Genomic DNA, 11,420 nt, shown 5'->3' on the forward strand with positions numbered 1-11,420 from the left:
TATATATATATATATATATATATATATGTGTATATGATTGTGTGTGTGTTTGTCCCCTCAACATCGCTTGACAACCGATGTTGGTGTGTTTACGTCCCCGTAACTTAGCGGTTCGGCAAAAGAGACCGATAGAATAAGTACTAGGCATCCAAAGAATAAGTCCTGGTGTCGATTTGCTCGACTAAAGGCAGTGCTCCAACATGGTCGCAGTTAAATGACTGAAACAAGTAAAAGAGTACATGCTCCCTAATCATGTTTATAATTTTTAATGTTATTTCTAGCACGATGGGCAATAAAATTCATATGATTCCCACAAACACACATAACCTTTGGCAGTAAATGAAGAAAATTGTTGACTACAAACAAGCAAAATTTGCCCTGCTCAATACTCTGTATTCGTTGGTCGATAGGTACTCTTGTAAAAGAGACAGAGGTACTACTTAAGAAGAGTGGACCCGACTCGCTCGTCAGTAGACGCATGCACCTGCGCTAGTCAAAAGGATGCACGTATACGCACAAGTCAGTGGCACCAGCGATAAAAAAGACAAAAGACCCTTCACATGTATAAATATGTATAAATTGTAAATCGGAGCAGGGGTGGTGGTGGTGGTGTTTGTGTACTCTCATCATACTCTTGAATCTGGTTTTATATACTTTCTGATAAGGGGGAGCAGAGTTTTGGAGGAATGATCATTCACAAACACTAAAAATCCTATTTTGTCTATCTATCTATCTGTGTGTGTGTGTGTCTATTTTCATTCTTTTAGTTGGTTCATTATTTACATTTGACGGGTATTTGTCCTCATCTTGTTTGTTGTTAACACGTTTCAGCTGATATACCCTCCAGCCTTCATCAGGTGTCTTGGGGATATTTTGAACCTGGGTTCTCATTCCTAAGGTATTTTTCGATGTTGTTGTTGTTATTATTATTATTATTCTTGAAGGCCAACCACAAATGTGACTATTGACTTCTTGGAAGAATTGTTTGCTTGTTATGGAGTGCCAGATACGATTGTGTCAGATAATGGCACACAATTCACAGTGAAGGAGTTTAAAATATTCTGTAAGTCAGTCCAGATGAAGCATGTGTTAACTCTGCAATACCATCCAAGGTCAAATGGGTTAGCGGAAAGATTTGTTGACACTTTCAAGAGAGCCTTAAGAAAGACCAGATGGGAAGCTTTTGAAGATAGAAGTATGACAAAGTTCTTACAGGTGTACAGAATAATACTGAATCCAAATACAGAGTCGAGTAGGTCACCCACGGATTTGATGTTCTTCAGAAAGATTTGTTCTGTGTTTGACAAATTGTTGCCAAGTAGGAAATGGAAAATACAACATTTGGGAAATAGAATGAAATTTTAAAACTCGGGTGACGAAGTGTATTTTAAAATGTATAAAAATAGAAAACAGGACTGGGAACAAGGTAATATAACTGGACGTCTGGGTAATGTGATTACGTGGTAAAACTAATTAAAGAAAATATATACCAAAAATCAAGAAAGGTGAGATGAGCCAATGGATATATGGTATGACTTGTTCAAGGTCCCAGAACCACAAGTGAAAGCAGAACCGACATGTAGGTCGAACAGGAAAAGAAAATATACAGAAATGATGGAAATTAATGTCAAGAGAAAGAGATATGCCAGTTTCTCACCAAGGAAATAAAATTATGATAAAAATAAATGAATAAAAAAAAAAGACAAAGCCAATCTCTAAAAGGAGAGGTGTTGTATGGGAGTAGAACACCCCTATTTGGTTGACTCCTAATGGACTGTGCCACAATATAAATGGACATGCACAGAGAGAATCAGTGAGCTGTCTAAAGCCGAGAGTTACGTATTGTTGAGTGTAATTACAAGTATTGTGTATCTTGAGTAGAACAATTTGCAAGGACATTATTAATTATCCCCTTACATCGTATGTCGAATGTGTGGTACATCACAAATAGATCCGGTAAATTACGCCTTTTGAGATTCACTTCCTTTCCTCCTTGATTAGAGTCAGTTGAAACTCTTCTCAGCTTTTTCTGCCATTACTTTGTGCTCTGGTTTTCTTCCAGAAATTGAGAACTGCTTTATGAGATCATATGCAGTTTTAACCACAGACCCTTTTGCACCAATCTCTATGTCAAGGACTTTGCTTTGAAAGCCAGATTCTCTCAGTCTGATGGCTAAACTGTCAAATTTTTCAGTCTTGTGGATCTGAGCTTCCTCCATTCTGCTTTTAAATGACACACTGAGCTCAGTCAGAATCACTTGTTTTGATGAAAGTTAATATAATGTTTGGTCTCATACTATTCTTGTTGATAATATTTGGGTGATTCTTTCATGGAAGGTCTGCTGAGCACAACCCAATCATTCACTCCATCCAGTAGACCTAGCCTCTATGATCCAATTGGCACAGCTGTTCCAGGATACAGTTTTTTGCTCCCTGCTGTATAGAACACTGTTGGCACTTCTGATGTCATCATCTTCCTTCTTGTTGTACAAATCACATGCAAGATTTCTTTAAGCATTTGTTTGTGCTGCTATGTTTACCTTCCTTGTGGCTTGACAGAGTGGGCATGTAGCATCAGCCAATCCCCCATCCCCTGCCCACTCACAGAGATAATACACACACACACACACATGTACATATGCATAATTCATTCACCTCATGCATGTGGTATTTATGCTGTGACCTCTCTCTCTCTTATAGTTCAAAATTGAAGGAGCACCCTTCTGTAATAATTTCTTGTCATCATCATCGTTGTTTAACATCTGCTTTCCATGCTGGCATGGGTTTGACGGTTTGATTGAGAATTGGCAAGCTGGGAGGCTGCATCAGGCTCCAATCTGATTTGGCAAGAACACTGGTATACCTTGAAGGATGAAGGAACAATCTGACTACCCCGGCAGGACTTGAGTTCAAAACAAACTAAATACTGTAAACACCATGTCTAATGCTTTAATGATTTTCCTGTAGTCAATTATTCAACTTCAATGTAAACTGATTTATTGTTAGTAAAGTGGGTATAGCATAATCTCAGTTAATGGGAATAAATTTGAGTCATACATTGAATTAGCAAATTTAGAAGTAATATAATTTTTGATTTTGAAGAACTTGTCAAACTCTGAGTGTATGAATCCTTATGAAGCAACCATTTGTATATTTAATAATGAGACCTAGTTATTATTGTCTTGAAGGCTCCTTAATTTGGGAAATTTGACATCTGAAATCATCAAGATCATTGTGTGATTTTCATTCAGATTCAGAAATCATTTTTTCTGAAGCATTATGAAGTAATGATGAGCATCAATTGAACAGTTAATTTACTGGTCTAATTTTCCTTGGTCTAAATTCTTCTACAGATATAATTATGTTTATGTTTTATTATTCTAGTAGCATACCCAGTTTTAGATGAAGCATACTATGATGCCATAGTATGTTTGTAGTATTGAGTAGCTTTCTATAGTTTTCCCCAGGTTTGCTCTTGTCTTTAAATTTGTAAGAGAAGAGATTGTATTGTTCATGCTGTTCTTCAAAGTATTTGTAATATAAGATAAAATGGTAATCAACAATAAAAATCAGGTCTTAGGGTAGGATCACATGGAGACCATTTTTACTGTGTGGCATTTACCCAACAAAATAAAATTCAATCTGTACATGGATTTTTGAATTTTTTCTCTTGAAGCACAAAGGTTTCAACTACAAAACTTTGAATGATACAGGCAATTTGAGTTATATTAAACACTGTAAGAAAAATGAATTTATTGAACAATTTGCTTTGCGTATTTAAAGTTATTTTTAGCACTGTAATGTAATTTGAATTAGTTTTCTAATTGCTTGATAAATATTAATTATAGCTATTCTGTTTTTTTTAAAAGGGAAAGATGAAATAATTTTTGTTACAAAAGAAGATTATGAGAAACCCAGCACAGCACTTGTAGCATCAGCTAATGATGAAGATGAAGAACCAGGTAACTTTAATTGTAGTCACTCTGATTATTTAGTTATTGATTTTTCTTATTTCAGATATTGCTGCAATCCAGATGAAGTATTTTGAAGGGATTTTTCTTTTTAGTTTACCCAAATTTTGCTCATAAAGGATGTTTGCAACACTTTCATGGAATTATTGTTTCTTGTTTGTTTGTTATTTAAACCAGCCATATCTGGCCAAAATATCCAAACTGTTTTATGTTCAAACTGGCCAGACCTGGCCTCTCACACACCCTACAATGTCTAAAAACCAACAATCACACTATCAAAATCTCAAAGCTATGAGATAATGCATAATTAATTCAAAACAATGTGAATAAATAAGCATTACATTTGACCAAGTAATCTGAATGCTTTCTTGTTGAAAACTTGTTTTAATTACTTGTTATTTAAATTTGAACAGTTTTGAATAATTTTAATATACAGGAGTTAAGAACTGAATCTATTGCATATCTCTAATGTATAGATAAACCTAGGTGTTTGCTTGTTAGTATAAGTGCAGCATGGCTGTGTCGTTAACTTTGTAACTCTATTGCACTGCACATCATGTGCAAGTACCCTCCATTATTGCCTTTAGTTCACCAATGCCTTGTAAGGGGAATTCAATATATGGAACTTGTGCAGAAGCTCATCTTGTGTGTGTATATATACATACAATGGGTTTCTGTACAGTTTCCATCTACCAATTCTATAGGCCAGTGTTATAGAAGTCACTCGATTTATGTGCTGTGTAGGGGACTGAACTCAAAACACATGGTTGTGAAGCAAACTTCTTAACTTCTCACAGTTATGCCTATACCTATTATGCCAGATCTGCCTAACTGGCTCCCGTGCTGGTGGCACATAAAAGGCACCATCTGAATGTGGCTGATGCCACATTCACTCTGACTGGCTCCTGTGCCAGTGGCCTGTAAAAAGCACGATCTGAACGTGATCGTTGTTGGTATAGCTGTGGAATAGTGGTTATAATACATCCTTTTGATATATACATAGTGTATAGAAGTGTTTTTATGTACTTTTGTATGTGTATCAACTAGAAAAACTGTTAAACTGGTACTTTCCAGCCAAATTAATCTGTAGTTGTTCTGCTTGGGTTATATAGACACTCAATACAAACTTCTTTTGGGAAATCCCATTACTGAAAGCAACAAATTTGTATTTTTTATTGTATTTTGATAAATGTGTAACTCTTTGTCAAGGATGGAGTTTTTAAAGAGGAAATTGTATACCACATAGACCTGACCTAATAAAAAATGTTACACACTTATTTGGATTCAGCACAGATAACATAAAATCAGGAATTTTCACTCTTGGAATACCAATTTGTTTGTCTTTACCTGTGTAATCACTGATGTTATTGTTCACAAAACATCTTATAAAAAGAAAAATGTTTCTGTTTAGATTCAGATCAGTCATAGCCATTCATTAAATTAATGAATGAATATGTGTGTGTGTGTATGTGCATGCATGATGAATGTATGTATGTATGTACATGCATGCATGAATGCATCCATCCATTCATCATGCATTCATGATGAATTTCTAAAGAGTTTATGTTTACCAAATTCCACTCACAAGACACTGGTCAGTTCAAGGTTATGGCAAAATACATTTGTCTCAAGTTGTGAAATTGATCTCAGAACCATGTAGTTCTAAAGTAAGCTTTTTAACCATATAGTTATGCCTGTAGGAATCAGATTTGTTATCAGACAAACAGACTACAAGAAAACCTGTCAGATTTATTTCTTAGAGGCATAGCTGTGCAGTTAAGAAGTTTGATTGAGGAGACAGCATAATGACTGTAATAAGCTTTAAAGTTTTGACTATGCAGTCATGGTTTTGAATGAAACAGTAAAAGCTTTTAATATGTAAATAAAGCAAATAAGCTGCACTTTAATTTAAGAAGAATGATGTCTTCCTTAGTAAACCACAAAACAGCTCTTAATTAGTAGTCTATGTATTTGTTTAAGTTATACAGATACTTCTGTTCATTAATCAATTTGAGCTTTTAGAACAATTATTCTTTATATGTTGCTGTTATAGTTTCATATATATATTTTTTCTTGATTATAGGATTGATTCTTAAAGATGGGAGCATCAACTGGAATTGTCCCTGTCTTGGTGGTATGGCTTCAGGTCCTTGTGGTGTACAATTCCGAGAAGCATTTTCCTGTTTCCACTATAGTGAAATGCAACCAAAAGGTTCTGAGTGCTATGATGCCTTCAAAAGAATGCAAGAATGTATGAGCGAATACCCTGATCTTTATCCAAGTAAAGATGAGGAGGAAGTACCAGGAAGTGACTCTAAAAAATTAGAAACTGTTGAAAATAAGGATGAGTCTCAGACTAATGTGACATCAACACCAGTGCCACCAACTGCAGAAGTATCTTGACCTATCAATTTAGCTAGCGAAATCATTTATTATTATTTAATAGCATTTAGGTTTGTTGATTGTTTCTAGGATTATCAGATTTGATCTGCTAATGTCCTAATGGAATCAAATGTAAACATTTGATTTGTTCTGAGTTTGTTACCCTTGGCATCACTACCTATACTATTTTTGGTTTATTGAACCAAGTCATTGCTCTGAAAAATCAGGTTGGCTATAGATGAATTTATTTTCAGGATGGTAATATTTTTATTCAGAAATTCATTAATTAGCTTTATGATATGTATGGTTTTTTTTTTTTTTTAAAATTACGAGTAAACTTTTCTAAATAATTTTTTCATCTAATATTTTTATATATTTCAGTTTTTTTTTTATTATCAGTTTATTTCAATAGGTTTATGGTGCATAAAGTTTAATTTTCATTTGCTTTTCATTTGTGAGATTCATTGAGAGGAAGATTATATCCATTTGAAACTTTTTTCTGATTGTTATTGAATCAGGAATCAATTAAAATGTTAGCAATATATTTACAAAACTCATTAGAAAATATCTCCAACAGATTTCGTTTGAATGAACAAATTCAACTGCTGTTTTTGTATGTGAAATGTTTATTTTATACTCTGTTTTTTTCTCCTGTTAGTGGTGCAGGAGTGGCATCACACATGATTTTTGTAAGCTCTTACAGACTCATACTATTGCTGTGGTTGATGTCAGCATGGCATTCTGTAGGATGATTCTTGTAAAAATGTTTAAAAAAAAAAAAACCTATTAGGAAGGATTCCAGAAAGCAATATTTCTGGTGAAGAAAGATTCACTGAAATGTATAGTTTAGAGAGTGAGATGTATCAGCAGTGATATGAAGAAAGGCAGTTTACATTGGATAGGCTTGGGTGTAGCAGTATGCAGTTTACTAATCCAGAGGTACTGAAACTGTAGTAGTATTAATGGTAAAAGAGGCAGAAAGACGATACAACACATGGCTGAAACACGTTCATGATTCATCTGAATGTGGTTTAAGATGCTTGGCTGTGTATCAGAAGTGCTCTCAGACATGTGAGCAAATATTTCTTGTTTTGCAATATTAGTTATTATAATTAAAATAATTTTTGTATAATTTACAAGCCCCAAAAATGCAACCGTATTTAAGACATTTCTACATGAATCTAATCATAACTGTCATCAAAACAAAGTGATAGAAGTTTAGAATATATAATTTTTTACAAATGTAAATGCATTTAACAAAATATCAGGCTTCAGCATGAAGAAAACAGGTTATTTCATATTTTGCAACCTGATTTTAGGTTTCTTTGTAATCAGGTTGCATATTATAAAAGTTTGTCTTCTCAGCCATGAAGCTTCTAAAATATTCCAGATTCATTTTTCATATATTTTGAATTTAAGCTAGTAATAAAGTTAAATTGCTAAATAACAATAAGATGTAATAGAACTTTATTCTTGTTTACAGCTTTTTAATATGCATATTTCTGAGTTAGATGGCTGTAGCATTTATTAGTTTTTGTTAAAAGTCATAGGATAAATGTTATAAATAAATATATTTACTAAAAGTATTGGTTGAAATTATCAGTAAATACTAATTTTATTTTTTTTTGACAACTTGGTTGATAACATTTTAAACATTTATATAGAATTTTAATTCTTGAATTTATTAATAAAAAAAAGTAAAGAGTTATTAATGCGAGATGCTTTGCAGTTTGTATGTTTCATTTAAAATATTCTTATATTTGTCTTTAACATTGTTATGTGATTTATGTGTTATGTTGTAGGTATATATTTAGGTCTTCAGGTCAGTTCTAATTCAGCAGACCTGTGATCAATGGGTTTGAGTTGTGAACCATCTCATTTCTTTTTCAAATATATTTTATTGTAGATTATCCATATTTCTTAAGATGGTAGTGTTTTAGTTGGCTTAATGTGTTACCTTAGTCACCAGATATTTACATGAATTATTAGAAAATTCGCTGTTACAAGTGACTGTTTTCCTTAAAAAATAAATCTGCAATGAAAATGGAAAATGAAGAGGAATCTACTTTGAATAGCATTTGATCTCATGCTCTTTAATTCTATAATTTTGAAATATACGTTATCTTAGGAAGTGCATCAAGATCCTAACACATGCAACTGTTTTTAAACCATTTGTATCTTAGTGTAACATTGATTTCTAGATTCTTTCCAGTTTCTGTGTTTTGAAGCAGATAAGACCTACTCCACCAAAGGTAGTGAACTCAATGCTACAAACCAACATACTACTTGCAAATTCTGCTGCAATACTGCTGTTGTAAGCAATGAATTTGTTTTCAAAAGTTCTGTTGGAGGGGCAGTGCCACTTAACTTTTCAGGGCCCTCTTGGAGTAGTGAGGTCATGCAGCACATAGATTGACCCTTGTAGGAAGTAAGTGGAAAAGGATAGAATTCTGGCTGGACAAATTTCTAGGAAGAAAGGGTTGAATGAAGTGTTTGGTGTGTGGTTTGTGATGGTGAGAAAGAGAGTACAGGGCGTTCAAAGTGGGCTTCGGGAGAGATGGTATGCAGTTTTTTGGGTCAGGCAAATAGAGTGTTGTTGAAGGTCTAGTAGGAAAGGTGAGCATTTGTGTGACATTTTCCAATCAGCAAGAGATCCTTTTTAGATATTATCTTAGACTTTGGTTCCAAATAGGTGAGGTGTTCAGACATTCACTTGTAGTACTAACTTAGAGGTCGATAGGTTTGGCTACTAGAGAGTAATGTTTCTTGGGTACAAACAACCCAGTGATAGTGACAAGAAATGAACTGCTGACCTTTTGGTTGTCCAGAATAACTGATTTAACCATCTATGCTTCCCTTGTATTTATATGGAAATGAAAATGAGATTGTGACATATACACTCTTCTCAAGGTTGTATGAGCAGTTAAATAGCTATCACTAAATTAAAATTCCACTGAGAATTAAATCAATTCTAAGATGCTACTTTTGGCACTGAAGATAAATCAATATGTATTATTTACAATTGGGCAGTGCATTGGCAGAATTGTTAGCATGCTGGGAAAAATACTTAGCAACAGTCAGTCACTCTGTTTCGAGTTCAGATTCTGCTGAGGTTAACGTTGCTTTTCATCCTTTTGGGGTTGATAAAATGAGTACCTGTTCAGCACTGGGGTCAATATAATTGACTTACCCATCCCCTGAAACTGGTAACCTTGTGTCAAAAGGTGAAACCAATATTATTATTTTCATTATTGGTTTGTTTTTGCTAGGTACAAGCACATTTTGTGTAAGTGAAACTGTAATGTTGAATACATTTCAGTATATTGTTGGTACTTACTTTATTGATATTCAAGGTTGAAAGGCAAAGTTTAACTCAGCAGAACTAGACATCAAAGTAATGAAATTGTACAAAATATGACAAAGCTTTTCGCTCTCAGCATGTTTCTTGAAGGAGACATCTTATAGGAAGGTGAGAACAGCTGTAAAGCATTACTTTTTCCACTTTGATGCTTCATTATACCGAATAAAAAAGTTCTGCTGCAAAACTGTGTATCAGTAATAATTGATAATAGTATGAAATCAACAAAGATTCTTACTCATTGATTTATAGTGACTGAGTATACTGCAGACATTTCTCCCTTAGAGTGACCCTTCGGCAGATTCAGCGTGAAACTATGAGTTGAAGGTTTCACCTTTTAAATTCCAAGTACAATCCATGTATGTATATATTTTTATTCGATTGAGATTTTAATGAGTTTTAGTTATTGAAACGAGATTAATACAAAGTCGAGCATCCAATTTATAGATGTCGTCAAATTAGTCAACTTAATCTTGGAGAGTTATCTCCCTTTAGTAAGGTCGCACCCAAAGCACAAGGCATTGGTAAATTCAAAGCTTGTCAACACTTGCCTCACAGTGAGACCGAATCCGAAACCACGTGGTTTATTGCAAGACTCCTGATATGAAGCCGTGTATTGAAACAGATATTGTTCTATTTCGGGATGGTAATGTTTTTTTTTTTAATGCCCAAATAAACTATATATTCGTTCTTCACTCGTTTATTATTGTTCTTATTTTAACTCCTGTCCATTGTCCGGAAATCTTTCATCACACATCTGTGACTTCTTCAGCTACACTTTCCGACCTCGTGTGTGCTCCTGCTCCGCTTAGTCCATTTTCTCTCTCTCTCTCTCTCTCTCTCTCTCTCTCTCTCTCTCTCTCTCTCTCTCTCTCTCTCTCTCTCTCTCTCTTATATGTATGTATGTTTGTGTATATATATATATATATATATGTGTGTGTGTGTATCGAGGGTATGAGAGGTATTGGTGTCAAGAAGACCCAAAGGTGTCAGGTAATGCTGAATAAGTGCTATGGACAGACTATAGTTAAACTCCAGGTTCGATAATGATACGAAGGAAGAGTCCAACGTACGTCGTGTATTAGCATGCATATATATATATAAATTAACAATGAGATAAAAAAAATCCAAGGCTGTGAATAGTTTACAGAACATTTATAAAGAGAAGGTCTTACAGCTATTTCCGGGATACTTTGTATATCCCTTCATCAGAGACGGTGCGAGAAAATGTTTAAGTAATAGTTATTATAGAGAAGATATGAAATACAGAGTGGAGTGGAGGAATGAAAAAAGACGTGAGATACATAAGGATATTGTATTTGCCGTTCCATTATTTAAGCAGAAATTTGAAATAGGTACAGTGAAGACGTGTCAGAGTTATCTCCCGTACATCCTGAAATAATTTGAAATTACGACGTATCCTTAGAGATTAACCAATAGTTTGTGAATAGAATTTAATAAACAGAAATTGCCAGAACCGTGTTATATACTTCTGTGTGCTTACCCGTGGGTTGAGTTGTGTTTTTTTTATGTTAGAAACCCCAAAACTTTTCAAATTCAATAATAAAGAAAGATAAAATAAGTGCCAACTTGAAATAGATACTGGGGCTGCGTAGCTGTGTGGTAAGTAGCTTGCTTCCCAACCACATGGTTCTGGGTTCAGTCCCACTGCATGCCACCTTGGGCAAGGGTCGACCAAAGCCTTGTGA

General features: G+C 34.3%; 1 protein-coding gene across 1 annotated transcript in view; it reads left to right on the forward strand.

Moving 5' to 3' along the window:
- The window catches only part of LOC106869192 (mitochondrial intermembrane space import and assembly protein 40-B), a 12,741-nt gene extending 2,335 nt beyond the window's left edge, over window positions 1–10,406 (forward strand). Inside the window, exons 2-3 of the mRNA XM_014914828.2 lie at window positions 3,870–3,962; window positions 6,055–10,406. Coding sequence (XP_014770314.1) covers window positions 3,870–3,962; window positions 6,055–6,374 — 413 coding nt within the window. The 3' untranslated portion in view covers window positions 6,375–10,406. The remainder of the gene's footprint in view (window positions 1–3,869; window positions 3,963–6,054) is intronic.
- The last annotated feature ends 1,014 nt before the right edge of the window (window positions 10,407–11,420 follow it).

The sequence above is a fragment of the Octopus bimaculoides genome, chromosome 1 (assembly GCF_001194135.2).
Source record: "Octopus bimaculoides isolate UCB-OBI-ISO-001 chromosome 1, ASM119413v2, whole genome shotgun sequence".
Taxonomy (NCBI): domain Eukaryota; kingdom Metazoa; phylum Mollusca; class Cephalopoda; order Octopoda; family Octopodidae; genus Octopus; species Octopus bimaculoides.